We start from the raw sequence: 19,482 nt of genomic DNA on the forward strand, positions 1-19,482 counted from the left end.
AAACAAAAATATAAATTAAACAGGAGCAGTACATAATTAGAGATTAAATAAAATAAATAAACAGGACCAGTGCATAACTGGAGATAAATTAAATTAAATAAAATAAATAAATAGGACCAGTGCGTAACTGAAGATAAATAAAATAAACTAAATAAACAGGACCAGTGCGTAACTGGAGATAAATAAAATAAAATAAAATAAATAAACAGGACCAGTGAGTAACTGGAGATAAATAAAATAAAATAAATAAATAGGACCAGTGCGTAACTGGAGATAAATAAAATAAAATAAATAAATAGGATCAGTGAGTAACTGGAGATAAATAAAATAAAATAAATAAATAGGATCAGTACGTAACTAGAGATAAATAAAATAAATAAATAGGACCAGTGCGTAACTGGAGATAAATAAAATAAAATAAATAAATAGGATCACTGCGTAACTAAAGATTAAATAAAATAAATAAACAGGATCAATACATATTTAGAGATTAAATAAAATAAATAAATAAACAGGATCAGTATATAATTAGAGATTAAATAAAATAAATATAAGAGGATAATAAATGAAAATAAGTTAAATGGAAGTAAAAAGAATAATATATGAGTCAAAATAAATAAAAAAATTAATATAAAACCCATGAGCTTATCAAGATTAATATATAAAAGCTTAACCTCACTCCCCCCTAACTTATTGATTGAAGAGCACACTAATAATAGTTGTAGAAGACTAGGATCTCTTTGAATCTTTACTCTTTTCCCTGTTTTCTCTTTATCTCTCTTATTTCTCTTTCTCTTTCTCTCTCTCCTTCCTTCTTTCTTTCTCTCTCTTCTTTCTTTCTTTCTTTCTTTCTCTCTTTCTCACTTTCTCACTTTTTCTCCTTTTCTTTCTCTCTCCCGTAACTTCTCATCTCATACATATATATAAGCATATACATGCTTATCTTTCTCAAGTCATCATTACCTACATTAATTAATGTTTATCTCTTAGGTCCTTTTTTTTTTTTTTTTTCATCTTATCTTCTTCTTTTTTTTTTCTTATCTTTTCTTCTTATCTTCTCATCTCTTTTTTTTTTATTATTTTTTTTTCTTTTCTATATTATTATTTTTTTTTCTCTTTTAGAAAATTCTCCATATATTTTTTTTTCACACACCTATTTAATAATATTTTTAATGTTTAAACTACATCATAATAAAATATGAAACATTAGTAAAAATAGAAGATTTTCTAATTGTTTTATTTAAAATAAATAATATAGTTTATTAAAAAAAAAGGGATGTTACAAGATGGCCTCTTGCCTGAGCTAGATCATCTAGCTTGAGCGAGAACCACTGCAGTGGGGTGTTTGATGTTATGATTTAAGGGATGAAGTTATATGTTTAAATGTGATTTTGTGCAATTAGTCTCTTATATGCTTGGAATGTTGTGTTAATATTCTGTGTGGTGAAATTGGAGGAATATGAATTAAGAGAAGTTGTGGTTGAAATAGAATTTCAAGGGAAATTCAGATGAGTTTGTTAGTGTGTGTAAGGATGTGAGGAATCTGTATTGGTTGGTATCTTGAAACTCCAATAATTATTCACGCTCAGACAGAGCAGAATGGATTATGTCGTGAGGAGTAGCAGAAGGTCCTAGTCTTTGGACTTGATCAAGTCTTAGACGCGAATGAGACTTATCTTGGGAGTGATCGGGTGATAACCCCTTGCGCCCAAACTCTGTAGAGTTTGGGGACCGTCACAGGTGCACGTCGCCAAGAGATCCAACGTCGCTTACACAATCCGGATATCGAGTCTAGAGTTATATAATTGAGCTATGTTTGTGATGATATCTCTAATGTGAACTGCATGGTTTCTCTTATTTCAGTTAGCTTACCCTTTCTTGTTTATGTTGTTTCCCTTGTATGTCTTTCTTTTGCAATGATCGCCTCCTTTTGGTGTGAGCAGAGAAGAATCCAGATGATGACACCCCTCTCCTGGACAAGAGTTGATCCTTTGCTTGGATATCCAGTGGTAGTTTTTGGGTTAGGTGCTATGGAGTTTTGAGACGTATAAATTAACCTTTTCTTGTATAACTATACTTGCCATCAGGGATTTATATGGTTATTTTGAATGACTGTATCAACACTTTATAACAGTTTATTCATGCTATCTGCTTTGTTTGATCATGATGTAATATTTTATTTAGTAGCGTGAAAACTATTAAATGCGATGTTACAAACATCCAAAAATCTAATAAAGAATTAGGACTTCAGAATATCACTCATGCAGTAATAAATTACTATGACCAAAAAGGGAAGATGATACAATACAGCATAAAAACTAGGTTCATTCACCAACATAAAATAAAAAAAATTCAGAACTGAAGTTTAGATGCTACAAAGTTTCTATTCACGAGCCACAACCACCACTTGCTTTCCGACATTGCAACCACTAAAGAGGCCAACCAATGCTGCAGGGCCATTCTCAAGACCCTCAGCAATGTCTTCCACATACACAACCTTCCCTTCTCTAATCAGAGGCAAAACAAACTCCAAGAACTTCGAATATGAATGGTAGAAATCATTTACAATAAAACCTTCCATTTTAACCCTCTTGAATATGAGATGTGCCAAATTTGTTACACCTTCTGGTTGAGTAAGATTGTATTGTGAGATCATTCCACAAACAGGTATCCGACCATGGAGTCTCATATTCGGGAGTACTGCGTCAAGTGTCTTTCCCCCAACATTCTCAAAGTATATGTCAATGCCTTCTGCAAAGTACCTGATTTCCAAATTCACAACTCACTACTATTGCTTCTGTTATCAGCAACTGTAAACATTTTCTTCATGCAAATAAACAATATAAACTCAAATTTCTTTATAAGGACAATGTTACATACTAACCTTTTCAAAGCTGCATTGAGGTCTGGCTCCTCCTTGTAGTTAAAAGCTTCGTCAAATCCTAACTTATTCTTTAGCAGATCCACCTAGTTACAAGACATTCATTTTAGTGCATGAATTTCTAGTCTTATTCATAATACTTCTTTACAAAAAGAGTTTCTCTATCAATGATTTCTGAAACAATTCTCTTCATGAATTTCTTTTACTGATGAAAACAAAACACCTTTTTCAAGTATAAAAAATATTTTCAGAGTGAAAATTTATAATTGAAAGAAAAGGCTTTGGCTGTTGTTGTTGTAATTAGGCTAATTGTGTGTTGAACAATACAATGAATATCCTAAATGTTTTGAAGCTAATAATCATTTATATAAGAACATCTCACAGAAACAAATGTACAAACACCTTATCTCTGCTTCCAGCACTTCCAACAACATAACAACCACTCAACTTGGCAAATTGGCCAACAAGTTGACCAACAACACCAGATGCAGCTGAAACATAAACATTTTCTCCTTTTTTGGGAGAACCTAATTCAAAGAAACCAGCATAAGCAGACAATCCTGGCATACCTGTGATCAGAAAACAAAATGGTCAAAAGACACAGCAAAATTATAGAAAACCATAGAAGAACATCAATAAGCTTGCATGCAAGATTGCTGAGATTCATTCAATTTTATGAATGAAGATCATACTGACATCACCTGCATCATCATTCACTAATATGAAAAGAAATTGAAATTGTTGAGAGTGTACATACCAAGAATTCCAGTGTAGAAGGAAAGTGGGACATGAGTGTGGTGAATTTTGAAACATATTTGAGATGGAGAGATAAAGCTATACTCTTCCCATTTGGTAATTCCCCAAACCAAATCATCTTTCTTATAATCTGGATGTCCAGATTCCACCACTTTAGACACACCATATCCTGTCAAGCCTGCAATACATGTTTTAGGTTTTCTGTATATCCATTTAGTTTCTGGATACATCATTTCAGTATTTGTTTAGTTCTTATAAGTATTTTTTTTAGTATTTATAAATATAATTTTTATCTTCTAAGATATAAATTCATAAAATTGAAAAGAGATTAGAAATAATATACAAAGACTAAAATTATCTTTTAAATATATAAATAAAAACTAAATTTACTTACATATATAAACCAAAAATATAAGTAGAGTGTATTTGGAGTAGCTTCTCCATAAACATTTTGAAAGGAAAAAAATATTGTAAAATAAATAAGTAAAAAAAGAATTAATTAATAAGTTAAAGTTTGTTTTTACAAGAATTAGAAATAAAAAAATAAAAATAAAAACAAAAACATTTGGAAATAATTGTACAAATGATTTCATTACAGGTTTAAAACATTACTAAAAAAATATATATCTTCTTAATTTTTTTTTAATTTATTTTAAAAAATACTTGTAAATTTTGTTAAAAATAATGATTTGTAAGAATTTGCTACCTGTTATGAATTAATGATTGTCCATTGATTTGATATATTTACTCATATGATTCATTACTCTTTATGGTAAATATTTGTATTAACTAAGTTGATTTGTTTCCTTCATGGATTACACATTGTATCTATAAATATGATTCTTCCTATCAATAATAATACACAGATGAGTTGCTCCCTATTCTCTCATTCTCTATTCTATGTTGTTTCTTCTCTATTATCTTCTCTGTTATTCGCTTTATTTCATAACACGTTATCAGCACGATGCTTCAACCAATCGAGGACTAGTGGAAGCTTTTTCTCTATAACGACAGTGCTCTGCGTGTCTCAATCCAGGCTCTTCCTAATCCTTTCTCAAATTATAATTTTACCTTATTTTCTTCCTCTTGTGATAAGAATTATTTAATTTTATCAATTTTCATCTTCGTCTTATTATTTTTATTTTTATTTTGACGGTGATTATTATTATTATTATTATTATTATTATTATTAATATAATTATTTTATGTGCTAGTTCTAAACACACGAAATGTTTCAAAATTTGGATTTGTGACCCTTGATATTACAAGGAAGAATTCCTTATATTGGATTTTAAATGTTGAAATATATTTAGATGCAATGGATAATGGGATACCATTAAATAAAGAAATAAAGCATCTAAGCAACATGACAAAAATATTGTGAAAAGAGATTTCACAAATATTGTGAATTTATTTCATGCCTATGTATGGCTGACTGGACAAAGCAATAAAGTTTTTGATGAAAAATCATGAGATCCGCCTAATATGCTCCATTCCCAGAAGTGAATGCAACAATCAATATTATGAATTTATTTCATGCCTTTGTATGGCTGAACAAAGCAATGAGCTTTTGACCTCAAGAAAATCATGAAACCTGTCCAAATTGGTTCTGCTTCATTCCCAGAAGTGAATGCAGCAACATTTGATTTATATTTTCATGATCGTGATCATGATCTTGATTTTGGACATGGTTATAAAGAAAATTTCAAAGACACATTTTGTCACCACAAGTGGCACAATAATGTGAAAAAAAGGAAAAGGAAGATGTGAAAATATTGACAAAAAGATGAAAGTATATATTATCATTACGGTGGTAAAGACCATTTGAGTTGTACTTATTGTACACCAAAACATCTTACAAATAATGAGAAGAACATAGAAACACAATTTGCTTATGAAGATGGTGATTCTGATTATGGCCATATGGATGCTACTCATCTTGATATTGTTATTTTCTTTGCTAAAGCAAATGGAAGCATTGATCACCTCATTGATTATGAGAGTGTTAAAAAAAAATCTCATACTGATATTTACGTTTATATGAAAAACAAATGTTTGCACTAGTACTAAAAGATATGTGTCTTATTGATTGTGCAACAACTTATACAATTCTCAAGAGTAATAAATTTTTCTCTTGTTTGATAATGTGAGACATCAATGTTAGTATTATTTATAGTACTACAAATATATTTGAAGACTCTAGAAGAGCTATTATACTTCTACCAAGAAGTTGAATAGAAACTTATTAAGTTTCAGTGATATTTGTCTAAATGGATATTATATTGAGACAAACAATGAAAAAGATATGAAATATCTTTATATCTCTATGATTGAGTTGAAAAAGAAAGTGTATTGGAGAAATTATCAACATTCTCTTATAGTTTGTACTACAAGTTTATTAGTACAATTGAAATGCATGTCATGGTAAACCAGAAATTTACAAATCAAAATGATTGACTTATTTGACATGATCAGTTATTATGATGCGAAAAAAAAAGGTTGAAAAACTTATGTGGACACGTTTGAAGCGTGGTAGACCTATTGGTTCCAAAGATAAAAACTCTTGAATGAGAAAGTGAATTAATATGCAAAATGACCTAATCGAAAAGTTGAAATCCCAAAAGATTCATTTGACATAATTAATGGTTCGGTTCCAGAAGAACCTCAAGTACCTGAAATGGTTGAAATGATGAGATCTCAATAAATTATGTCATGAATCATAGAATATGGAACCAAAATAAAGTTAACATTGACGAAACTTTTACTTATAACATAGCGATGAATGTTATGAATGACAATGAGGATCAATAAGCAATGATCATTGAAGATTGTCAGCGAAGAAAAGATTGGCCAAAATGAAAATATGCAAAGAAGCATAATTGTATTTGCTTACTGAACGAAAGGTTTTTGGACATATAGTTCGCAACCTGAAGTTGTGAAACTTGTTGGGTACATATGGATTTTTGCACAAAAATCAAATTAAAAATGATGAAATTGTTAGATACAAAGCATAATTGGTTGCTCAAGGTTATTCACAAAACCTTGTATTGATTAGTGAAAAAACATGTTCACTAGTATTGGATGCAACAACATTGCAATGCTCGATTATCCTAGTTGCACAACAAGGTTTGCATTTACATCTAATGAATGATGTTACAACCTATTCGTACGGTTCTTTTGAGAATCATATTTATATGAAAATCCCTGAAGGATTTTATTTGCCCAACAAGACAAATTCTAAAGAAGGTTATTCAATAAAATTGAACATGCTCTTTTATTGATTAAAGCAAGGATGTGTGTGGTATAACCATCTTATTGAGTTCTTATTAAAATAAGGATATGGAAATGATCATTTTTGTCCTTGTATTTATATGAAAATATTAGAAAATCAATTTTTCATAATTATTGTTTATGTAGATGACATAAACATTGTTGAAACTACTAATGAGCTCACAAGGCAATTGAAAGAATTTGAGATGAATGATCTTTGAAAGGCAAAGTCTTGTTTGAAATTAGAAATTGAGTATTTAAATAAAAGTATTTTTATACATCAAGAGGCTTATATGATTAAGGTGCTTAAAATGTTCTAAATGGACAAGTCATGTCCATTATGCACTCCAATAGTTGTGATGTCGTTAGATGTTGATAAAGACTCTTCTTAAACCTCAAGAAAATGATGAAGATCTTCTTGGTCTAGAAGCACCATATCTTAGTGTCATAGAAACACTAATGTATCTTGCGAATTATACTCGATCTAATATTGCATTTGCTATAAATTTGTTAAGCAAGATATAGTTCTTCAACTACAAGAAGGAAATGGTTTGGAGTAAAACATATACTTCGTTACTTTAAGGGTACTATGAATATGAGCTTATTCCATCCAAATGATTCAGATTCAGACCAATGGGTTATGGATATGCATGTTATTTTACATATTCTTACAATGTCACAATGGTTGATCAGAAACAAGATGTTTGTTCACATGTGGTAGCACAATGGTTTCATGATGGTATATGAAACAAACGATAGTAGCAATATCGTCTAATCATACAAAATTACGAGAAAAGTTGCGAATATGTTTGGTTAAGGCCTATAATGCAACATGTGCAAGAAACTTGTGACTATCCCAACAAAGATGGAATCAACAACCATATATGAACATAATAGTGTATTGTTCAATTGAAAGGATGATATAGACATCCAAAAATTCATTCATTTGAAAATATGACAAGTCTATTTGGAAAGTTTTTGCCAAGAAGAACTTTTGAGCAAATGACTCACAAATTCGGATTTTGTCTCCTTAATGATGTAAGTTTACATGAGGGGGAGAAATAGAATATGTGATGAATAATATTGTATTAAAGAATACAGAATGTTGTACTCTTTTTCCTTCACTAGGTTTTTTTTTATCCCAAAGGTTTTTTTCTTGTAAGGTTTTAACGAGACACATTCTTTATCAATGTACACTCAAGGGAGAGTGTTATGTTATGAATTAATGATTGTCCATTGATTTGATATATTTACTCATATGATTCATTACTCTTTATGGTAAATATTTGTATTAAGTAAGTTGATTTGTTTCCTTTATGAATTACATATTGTATCTATAAATAGGACTCTTCCTATCAATAATAATACACAGATGAGTTGCTCCCTATTCTCTCATTCTCTATTCTATGTTGTTTCTTCTCTATTATCTTCTCTCTTATTCGCTTTATTTCATAACACTACCAATTTCTTTTGCACAAGATACTTTCTACACAAGATTTTATAAAAAAATATTTATAAATTTTATAGAAAATAATTACTAAAAAAAATTACTTATTAATTCAAATTTATAAAAAAATCATGAAAAAAAAAATTCTTTTTTTAATTTGTATAACAAATTTTAAGAAAATATATCATGAAATATGAAAATTCTAGTAATAATGAAAAGATATATAAACATTCCGATCTAAGATTTCTTTCTCATTATACTTTGGATTACCTTTTAAAAATTATCCATAATTTTTTAATACCTTTCGGTGGTGCTTAAAAAAGTTAATTTCAAACACAATTATCTAAATATTACTTCTTCAAATATAGACCAAAATAGATGTTAATCTTAAAAGTATAAATTCAAACACAATTATATTCTAAAATATTAATACAAATAAATTATAAATGTAGATAAAATGAATCCCTCAAAGATAACTCTATTTCCATGAAACTAAACAAAAATCATAAATCAATAAAATCAAATCTTACATCTAATCTTTGCTCACTTAATTTTTAAAAAATATATATAAAAATTGTAAAAATTAGTATATTAAAATCTAATCAAATTATCTACACATATATTCAGACCAGGTTACACATACAAAATCTTTTACAATGAATATAAAATTTAGAACTTACAATTTTAAAAAGAAAACACAAACTACCTGGCCAACAAAATGTTAAATCATAATTTTAATTCTTCAACTAATTATGTTCCATGTGAAAGCTTGAAATTATCTCACAAACACTAAACGATGAAAAACTTTTTAAGAAGATTGAAATGTGAAGAAACATTGAAATTTAGATCTAATTCCATCTGAAAACATGAACTCAATCATTATTATATAAAAAAAAACTCGAAATTATTGAAATGCAGGTAACATTTTGAATGCATTTACGTATTACATAAACTTTTAATTATTAATTGTAACGCTTTCAGAAGTAGAACACTGTTAAAAGGTAGAAGAAAAGTTCAGTGCTGGAAAAAAGTTTGATAACCCACAGCATCAGGTGTGTAGTGATGATACTCATCGACGACTTCAATCTTGATCATGAGGACTCTTATGATAGGGTCGCAAGAGAGGTAGAGGTTCTTCACAAGCACGTTATCGGAACCTTCTGGAACCTTCAATTTGATCCTTCCTTCCACAAGCTTCATGTCTGATTCCTTCGGAAAACCAGCCACGTAGTCTCTTAGAACCACTCGCTTGTTCCTCACTTCCGCCATTGAAATTCGCAGGCACAGGGACAAGCTTTGTGAGTGCGTTGGTTATGGAGTCTTCGCTCTTGCTTCCATTATTAGAAGCACTTATATATAGAGGGAAATGATTGGGGAGAAAATGGGAAAATCAAACGATACTTTTAATGATCCAATGTACGTATTTTGGATCCAAATAATTGAATCACATTTTTTTATCTAAATCTATTTTTTCTAAAGAAGTAAATTGGATTTTTTTTTAAATTTAAATTTAAATATTTTGATTAAGTTTAAATTCATATTCAAATATTTGGATTAAGTTCAAAATCCAAAATTTATTTTTTATAAAATAAATTTAAATTAAATTTTTTAAAATTTGTGTTCATAGGGTCGACATCATAGAATTTCGCAGATTTTTTGTCGGGGTCAAAGATGTCAAATTTTAACATGGGACAGACTTGACTGACTTTCGGTTTGGGTCGATCGAATTTTGGTCGAGTTCGACTTGGTCAAATTCGACCAAATTTTGGCTGGAGTCGACTCGACCAAATTTTGGTTGGGGTCGACTCGGCCAAATTCGAACAAATTTCGGTCGAGGACGATGTGACCAAATTTGGACTAGGGCCAACTCGACAAAATTTCAGTCAAGATCGACTTGACTGGATTCGGTCGAATTTCGGCTAGGGCCGATTTTGCCTAATACGATCAAATTTTTCCCAGAGCCGACTTGGCCAAATATGACCACATTTGGGCCAGGGCCTGATCAGTCAAATTTCGGTCAGGTTTGACTACTAAATTTGTCGATCAAGACCGACTCGGTTGAATATGGCCAATTTTTCATCACGACCGACTCAGCTTAATACAATCAAATTTCGTTCAAGACTTACTCGACCGAATACGACTAAATTTGGGCTAGGGTCGACTTGACCAAATTTTGGTCATGGCCGACTCGACTGAATTCGGCCAAATTTAGGTCAGGATCGACTCGCCTGAATACGACCAAATTTTGGTCGCGATTGACTCTGCCGAATATGACCAAATTTGGACCAGGACCAACTCGACCAAATTTCGGTAGAGGCCAACACGACCAAATTTTGGCCGGAGTCGACTCGACTGAATTTGGCCGAAATTTGTTCGTGACCGACTCGATTGAATACGACCAAATTTCAATCGTGACTGACTAATTTGAATACGACCAAATTTAATCCTAGGCCGTCTCAGCCGAATACGGCCAAATTTGGGCAAGGACCGACTCCGCCAAATCTCAATCAAGTCCAACTCGATTGAATTCGACCAAATTTTGACCAGAGCCAAATAGGCTGAATTTGGCCAAGTTTTAGTCACAGTCGTCTCGGCCGAATACATTCAAATTTTATCTGAGTCGACTAAGCCCAATGCAATCAAATTTAGGTTTGGGTCAACTCTACCGAATACTTCCAAATTTTGTCCAGGACTAGCTGGGCCAAATTTCGATCGGGACCGACTTGATTGAATTCAACCGAATTCTGCCAAATTTCGTATAGGGTCAGCCAACTCAATCAAATACGACTAAATTTGGGCTAGTCCGTCTCGACCTTTAGCCTAACCTAACCAAAAATGTAAATTCAAAATTTGGATTGAATATTTTGGATTAGTTATTTTGAAAATCTAGATTTAGAGAATGGATATCAAATCCATAAAATATATAAAATATAGATCAGATTGAAATCTAGATCCACTAAAGTGAATTTTAAATGGATTAGATTTTTAATAAAATGAATATTAAATAGATTGGACCAGAGAAAAAATGAATTGGATCATGAAAATTGGATTGTTTTTGTCCATTGTTTTTGTCCATTTCTAATTAGGATCAGCACGTGAGTTATCACAATCTTAGTATTTCTTATCATTAACCTCTTCATCAAACTTTTAAGAAGAAAACTTTTAATTAAGTATTTTATTCAACCAGTTCACCTTCTTGATTTTTTATTTTAATACTTTTTTTCTCTCTTAATCTATTAGTTAAACATTCACAAAATAATTATCACAGAAGTATCAGTTTTATATACTTATTTATATACACTAATTATAATTATTATTGTTATTATAATAATATGACCATGCAAACTTATATACACTAATTATAATTAACCATATATTACTTAAACATTTTTAACATTATTAGAAAGCCATAAGGTTCAACTTATCTGTAAATATATAGCTTTTTATCAGCAAAATATAGTTGTAAATATAAAACATAATAGAAATAGTAAAGCTGCATAAACTAGAGATTTATTATTCACAGAATGCCACTCGTGCAGTAATCAATTACTATGACCAAAAAGGGAAGATGACAAGATACAATACAGTATAAAAACTAGGTTCATTGGCCAACAGAAAATAAAAAAATCAGAACTAAAGTTTAGATGCTACAAAGTTTCTATTCACGAGCCACAACCACAACTTGTTTGCCAACATTGCGACCACTAAAGAGGCCAACCAACGCTGCAGGGCCACTCTCAAGACCCTCAGCAATGTCTTCCACATACACAACTTTCCCTTCTCTAATCGGAGGCAAAACAAACTCCAAGAACTTGTAATATGAATGGTAGAAATCATTTACAATAAAACCTTCCATTTTAATCCTCTTGAATATGAGATGTGCCAAATTTGTTACACCTTCTGGTTGAGCAAGATTGTACTGTGAGATCATTCCACAAACAGGTATTCTACCATGGAGTCTCATATTCGGGAGTACTGCATCAAGTGTCTTTCCCCCAACATTCTCAAAGTATATGTCAATGCCTTCTGGAAAGTACCTGATTTCCAAATTCACAACTCACTACTATTGCTTCTGTTATCGACTACACTAACTTGTAACATTTTCTTTATGGAAACAAACAATATAAACTCACATTTTTCTATAAGGACAATGTTGCAAACTAACCTTTTCAAAGCTGCATCGAGGTCTGGCTCCTCTTTGTAGTTAAAAGCTTCATCAAATCCTAATTTATTCTTCAGAAGATCCACCTGGTTGCATTCATTTTAGTGCATGAATTAATATTTCTAGCCTTGAACAGTGTTTCCAATTAAAAAGGTTTCACCATCATGAATGCTTTCTGAAACAATTCTCTTCGTGAATTTTTTTACTGAGAAAAAAGAAAACACCTTTTTGAAGTATAAAATATATTTTCAGAGTCAAAATTTATAATTTATAATTGAAAGAAAAGGTTTTGGTGGTGTTGTTGTAATTAGGCTAATTGAAAATAATTGTCTCTTAAAAGATACAATGAATATTTTTTGAAGCTAATTAATAATTGGACAAATACCTTCTCTTTGCTTCCAGCACTTCCAACAACATAACAATCGCTCAACTTGGCAAATTGGCCAACAAGTTGACCAACAGCACCAGCGGCAGCCGAAACAAAAACATTTTCTCCTTTTTTGGGAGAACCTAATTCTAAGAAACCAGCATATGCTGTCATTCCTGGCATACCTGTGACCAGAAAATAAAGATAATGGGTCAAAAGGCACGACAAAATTCTAGCCATTTCACAAGCTTGCATGCAAACTTGCTAAGATTCCTTCAGGTGAATCAGAATGTGCATGCAGAATCCAACATGAATCTGTATCTGACATAGCTACATGACAAGACCATTATTTAGATGTGTACCACTTCTTAGGTAAAAATATAAAAGGAAATATGTTTGTCGCAACAGAGAGATGTGGCTGTAACAGATATACAGAAGTAATGAATAAAGGATTAATTTCAACAGATAACCTTGACTGAACATAGAAACTGCAAGCAAAAGCATTTTAGGAAGAAGTGGCTTGATAACCTTCCAATTTTTAATGTGCATCATTCACTAATATGAGAAAACAAATTGAAATTGTTGAGAATATACATACCAAGAATTCCAGTGTAGTAGGAAAGGGGGACATCAGTGTGCTCAATTTTGAAACATATTTGAGATGGGGAGATAAAGCTATACTCTTCCCATTTGGTAAATCCCCAAGCCAAATCACCTTTCTTATAATCTGGATGTCCAGATTCCAACACTTTATACACGCCATAACCTTTCAATGGCTGCAATATTGTTCATTACATAAGTTACCAACCACATTTATTTGAATTTGGATTCTTGCTAGATTTGTCGTTCCTATTCCTCCATTTTACTTTCAAAATAAATTGATAATCATTGATTTTTAAATTTTAAAAAATGTTAGTTTTAAAAAAAATATTAATATAATATATTTTAACTTAAATAGCTATCTGCTATCGATGATTTAAGCTTTCTCTGTACTTAAAAAATATCCATTTAGTTTCTAGATATATCATTTCAATATTTGTTTGTTCTTCTAAATAATTTTTTTTAGTATTTATAAATATAATTTTTACCCTCTAAGGTATAAATTTATAAAATTGAAAAGAGATTAGAAATAATATACATAGACTAAAAGTATCTTTTAGATATATAAATAAAAACTAAATTTACTTACATATATAAACCGAAAGTATGAGTAGAGTGTATTTGGAGTAGCTTCCATAAACAATTTGAAAGGAAAGAAAAATTGTAAAAAACTAAAGTAAAAAAGAAATTAATTAATAAGTTGAAATTTGTTTTTACATGAATTAGAAATAAAAATAAAAAAAAAACATTGGGAAATAATTTTACAAAATGATTTCATTACATGTCTAAAAGGATATAAACAGTAACTATATTCATGTCTAAGATTTTCTTCTCATTGTATATTGGATTACCTCTAAAAATTTATCCATAACTTTCTTTTCAACTTTCGGTGGTGCTTAAAAAATTAATTTCAAGCAAAATTATCTAAAAAATTAATTTTTCAAATATAGACTAAAATAGTTGTTAATCTTAAAGTATAAATTCAAATGAAATTAATATTCTAAAATATTAATACAAATAAAATTAATCTATTTAAAAAATAAATAAAATAAATTATAAATTTAGTTAAAATTAATCCCTAAAAAATAACCTTAACTTCATAAACCTAAATAAATTAGTTTATTGAAATCTAAATAAATTATATACATATATAAATTTTTAGATATTTAATATTGACGTGAACTAAATGAAACCATCAAACCAAAATATTTGAGTCAACTCATACCAAAGAAAGTGTTCAAACCAGGTTACAAATACATATTCTTTTACAACGAATAAAAAAATTAGACCACAATTTAAAAAAAAAAAAAAACTACCTAACCAACAAAATGTAATTTTAATTCTTCAACTAATTATGCTCTGTATCAAAGATTGAAGTTATCTCACAACAACCGCGAGGTAACATTTTATTTTACTAGGACGTGGATTTAACATAATAAGTTGAAGTTTATTTATACATTATAATTATAATTTGGTTTCATCTATAAATCGACACTTGATTAAGATAAACTTTCAGTAATACTAATACTCTGTAATGAAATATAAATTTAATTCAATTTCAGGAAAGTAACTCGGTCATTAGTATAATTATTTTATGAAAGCTCGAAATTAAAAGATGAAAAACTTGTTCAAGATTATTGAAATGCAGGTAACATTTTGAATGCATTTACGTAGTACATAAACTTCTAATTTTTAATCATAACATTTTTCAGAAGTAGAACACAGTGTGAAAATGTAGAAAAAAACTGGAAAAAAGTTTGATAACTCACAGCATCAGGTGTGTAGTGATGATACACATCAATGGCTTCAATATTGATCATCATGACTCTCATGACAGGGTCGCAAGAGAGGTAGAGGTTCTTCACAAGCACCTTGTCGGAACCTTCTGGAACCTTCAATTTGATCCTTCCTTCCACAAGCTTCATGTCTGATTCCTTCGGAAAACCAGCCACGTAGTTTCTTAGAACCACTCGCTTGTTCCTCACTTCCGCCATTGAAATTCGCAGGCACAGTGATAAGTTCTGTGACCGCGTTGGTTATGGAGTCTTCGCTCTTCGCTCTTGCTTCCATTGTTAGGAGCAGTTATAGAGAAAAATGATTGGGGAGAAAATGGGGAAATCAAACGCTTCTTTTCTGTTAGGATCAACACGTGAGTTATCACAACTTTTTATTTTATTTTTTTATTAAAAATATCTTTTTCTCGTGACACAATTTTTGTTATTTAATTAACAGTGTTATGAAAAGGATTTAAAAATAAAATAATGAAAATAATAATTATTTGTTTATAAATTTAAGACTTAACACCTCATTTGCTTCGAATTTATCGCGTTCAATGTTTTTTTTTCTAATTTTTTGGATTTAATATTTATTAAAAAAATCAGTATGTTCTGTCTATGTTAATATTATTAGAAATGATAACTTATCGAATGACATAAACATTTTCTATAGAAACAAAAATACATTACTCTACTCAGTTATGTTATTATTAATCTAATAAAAATAATTATGTTTACTCCTTCTTTTAATACATATTGAAATCATACTGAACAAAAAAAATATAAATATTAACTCAATATTTAAATTTAATTTAATTAAAATAAAAAATATATTAGAAAAGTAAGAAAATAACTCATCATACACAAATGGTACTCGTCTTCAATTATTTCCCACCGAGAAAATTCAAACAAAATTTTGGTAGCCATACAAGTGGAACAAACTTTGTGGTGCTAAAAAATGTTGAAAAAACTTTGTGATTCTCATTTTTCATTCACTTTAAAATATCTTATTAATTTGGAAAATCTAAATCTTAAAATTTCTTTTATTGTTTACAAAAAATGTGATGTAACACGTTAAGCTTTTCCAGTTTTAAAACAAAAGTTCTTGTACGACAAATAACCTTTCTAGAATGTGAAACTCTTTCTTCTACCTAACACGTGTAACTTCTGTTAAACGAGTTAAACCTTAAAATTGTAGTATTTATCCCTGAAAATAAAGAAAATTTAAATAAGTGTATTAAATTTCAAGAAAAAAAAGTTAGGATAAAAAATGAAAAAAGTTTGTACATCTATGCTTGACAGTTATTACTATAAACTATTCTTTTAATAGTTACATTATATATATATATATATATATATATATATATATATATATATATATATATATATCCAAGTTTTATCGGTTTGCATTTTTTTTCTTAAAAATTTTCCATTACATTTTCGTATTTTTATTGCTTGAAATAAAATCAGTTTCTATTTGACATGTAAAATCGGTAAATGTATATGTTCTTTATTTCTTACGTAAGCACTTATTTAAGAAGAAGAAATTCAACCCCTTTAGTTATAAGTTTGTTCAGTTTTGTCGTTTTTCATATAAACACAATTCTTGTAATAAAATAATGAAAATGTCTGTTAATAATTAAATCGACTAATTAAGTTGTATAAAAACCAACCTATGAAAAAATATAATTTTGTATTTCTTCATATAAATTGATTTTGTATTTCTTTTCAATAAAATAATATTTGTTATGTGCACAATAATAATGCAACTTTATCTGTGTGGGAGTTTCTCGAAAAGTCTACCATCTCACAAGTCAAACAAAGGGACCAAATTATCCGTAACAAATATGAATCCTACCTAGATGGCAAACGAACCCGTTTATGTAGGTATTGTTCGAACGCGTTTTTGTTTTGATGAGAAATTTTTGTATTGACTGGATATGAGTATTAGTATGGGAAATCTTCGACTTTTTTAATTGAGTATGAGAATGGTCATGGGGATGTATATATCCCCACCATAATACATGTTCCCGCCATATCTCCGTCATCATTTAAATTATTAAAATATTCACAATTAATTAAGTAATCATATATATATATATATATATATATATATATATATTCAATTTTTTATTTTTTTCTAATTATTTGGTTTGCCATGAAATTCATTCGCATCTCCAATATATTTTACATCTTATCATAACATTTATGTAATTACAACTTTGTACTTGATCTTGTACTGGAGTAACCAACTTTATAAATATTTACTCTTGCTGATAACTTTGACGATCAAATTTTGTTGATATTCTTCTTAATTTCTTTGATACTTCCACTTATTTGTAAATATTAAATATGTAAACCAAATACTTATGTTTTCCAATGTTATTAAATAAAACCTAAAATATCTAAAAAGATAATAATAAAATAACAATAAAAGATAAAAATAAACAAAAAATAAAATATGATAATACCAATCGTCATATAAGAACTTCAAGATAAAAATAAACAAATACCACAAGTTGCTTGAAGATATTAAAGCAGAGAACATTTCCCAATCTGATGAATTCATTTCAAAACTTCTTATAGACAAATTTCTACAGTCCTAAATTGATTACAAACAACAATTAAAGCATGGACATAAACAAATGTCTCTTTTTTAAATTATTATTGTATCTCGGTCTTCTGCTTATATTGTTGATTATTATGATATTTGACATGTTAGATTTAGGCATGTAAACTCTTCATGTTTCTAAATGACAGTGATTATTAATTATAACTTGCATGACAAACAAAGTAAAAAATGTGAGTCGTTCTTGTCGGACTAAAGCCAATCGCCACACTTAGGGATGACAAAAATATTCGCGCTCGCGGGTATCTGCGGATAAAATCTGCGGCAGATAGTTACTACTCGCTGGTAGCGAGTAACGAGTATTTTAATATCCGCTTATAAACGGGTCGGGTACGGGTATCATACTATCCGTACCTGCGGGTACCCGTTACCCGCAAAAAATTAAAATTAAAATTTAATTTATATTTTATTAAGTTAAATTTAATTAAAATTAAAATTAACAGTATATTTTATTATGTCAAATTTAATTATAATTATAATTATAATTTAATTTATATTTTATTTTTATAATTTTATATTAAAAAATTTATAAAATATATATTTTTTAAAATATTTGCGGGTATCGGGTATCCACGGGACCCGCGAGTTTTAAAAATATCCGCGAGTATTTTTTAAGCAGATACCCAGCGGGTAAACAGGCGGGTAGTGTGCGAATTTTTTTTTGCAGGTCAGGTTGCTTGTAGGTACTATCCATGCAGGACCCGATCCGTTGTCATCCCTAGCCACACTTGTAGTCGTTAGAGAGGTACGTGGTGAGATTTTGTAAACGAAGACCACACACAACATAGAGTTAGAATGCTTGATTTGTTCATAAATGATTTTTTTAATATAACATTTTATCAATTGAAAACTAAATCCTAGTTGAATCGTACCGACAACGAGAACGCAAGAGTGAGCAAGAGTGAACGAGAGCAACTTGACAAGAACAACGCGGTGGGACAAAAGCACAGAAGCAGAGCGTGAAAACACAACAATAAGAGCAAGAGGAAGATGACGAATAATTTCAAATTTTCTATAAATATAAGAAAGTTGAGAAAAATTTCCTACAAAATTTTAAATAATTATGTTAATTTCGTGCAAATATAAATTTGTAGGAAATTTTCTAAGAAAAAATATAATTTTTGCATCAAGTTCCTAAAAAAAAAATAAGTACAAATATGCAAGAAATTTGTGTTTTTTCTAATATTTTCCGGTCAAATTTTAAAATGTATTCAACATGAATTTTAAATTGTAAGAAAATTTACAAGTATAAATTTTTTATGTGAAACTTCCTGGAAATCAAAATTTATAAGAAAAAAAAATCACATAACAAATAAATCCTTAATAAATTTTTATGTAATTTTTTTTGCAACAAATTTTGTAACTAAATCATAAATTTCTAGTAGTGTCTAGAGGTGGTACAAATTCCTTTGTAACCTTCATTGATTATTCTAGATACAACAAAATGTACTTAATATAAATGTTTTGTTTAATTATTATTGTGCTAAAGAAAGTATTTTTCATGAAGTAATCCCACCATATTCATTTGAATATAATGGAGTTGTAGAGGGGAAAATATAATTTAAAAAGAAATGATGAATCTTATGATTATTAGT

At 29.4% G+C, this 19,482-nt stretch overlaps 2 protein-coding genes across 3 annotated transcripts; both read right to left on the bottom strand.

The window, feature by feature from the left end:
- Positions 1-2,253: 2,253 nt before the first annotated feature.
- Positions 2,254-9,677, bottom strand: LOC114167413 (2-alkenal reductase (NADP(+)-dependent)-like). Of its 2 annotated transcripts, none has more exons than XM_028052500.2 (5): positions 9,395-9,677; positions 3,639-3,815; positions 3,284-3,450; positions 2,885-2,967; positions 2,254-2,762 (listed from the first exon to the last, which is right to left on the bottom strand). In XM_028052500.2, the coding sequence occupies exons 1-5, from the start codon at positions 9,621-9,623 to the stop codon at positions 2,384-2,386; spliced, it is 1,035 nt and encodes a 344-aa protein (XP_027908301.1). In that variant the 5' UTR covers positions 9,624-9,677; the 3' UTR covers positions 2,254-2,383. The 2 variants fall into 2 exon arrangements, with proteins under 2 accessions (XP_027908301.1, XP_085523353.1); XM_085667227.1 differs by having other exon boundaries at positions 3,639-3,838; positions 9,424-9,665.
- A 2,171-nt stretch (positions 9,678-11,848) lies between these two features.
- Positions 11,849-15,566, bottom strand: LOC114166385 (2-alkenal reductase (NADP(+)-dependent)-like). Its single transcript, XM_028051103.2, has 5 exons — positions 15,253-15,566; positions 13,482-13,659; positions 12,902-13,068; positions 12,520-12,602; positions 11,849-12,391 (listed from the first exon to the last, which is right to left on the bottom strand). Exons 1-5 carry the CDS (start codon positions 15,475-15,477, stop codon positions 12,013-12,015), a joined length of 1,032 nt encoding a protein of 343 aa, XP_027906904.1. The 5' UTR covers positions 15,478-15,566; the 3' UTR covers positions 11,849-12,012.
- Positions 15,567-19,482: the final 3,916 nt, after the last annotated feature.

The sequence above is a fragment of the Vigna unguiculata genome, chromosome 10 (genome assembly GCF_037176805.1).
Source record: "Vigna unguiculata cultivar grain cowpea cultivar isolate G323 ecotype 2 chromosome 10, ASM3717680v1, whole genome shotgun sequence".
NCBI lineage: Eukaryota > Viridiplantae > Streptophyta > Magnoliopsida > Fabales > Fabaceae > Vigna > Vigna unguiculata.

Coding starts and splice junctions, on each gene's coding strand:
- LOC114167413 (XM_028052500.2), bottom strand. CDS start 9,623: ATGGCGGAAGTGAGGAACAAGCGAGTGGTTCTAAGAGACTACGTGGCT. Junction 3,451..3,638: donor CTTCTACACTGGAATTCTTG/GTATGTACACTC, acceptor TTCTGATCACAG/GTATGCCAGGATTGTCTGCT. Junction 2,968..3,283: donor GTGCTGGAAGCAGAGATAAG/GTGTTTGTACAT, acceptor TCTTGTAACTAG/GTGGATCTGCTAAAGAATAA.
- LOC114166385 (XM_028051103.2), bottom strand. CDS start 15,477: ATGGCGGAAGTGAGGAACAAGCGAGTGGTTCTAAGAAACTACGTGGCT. Junction 13,660..15,252: donor ATCACTACACACCTGATGCT/GTGAGTTATCAA, acceptor ACAATATTGCAG/CCATTGAAAGGTTATGGCGT. Junction 12,392..12,519: donor CTCGATGCAGCTTTGAAAAG/GTTAGTTTGCAA, acceptor TTTGGAAATCAG/GTACTTTCCAGAAGGCATTG.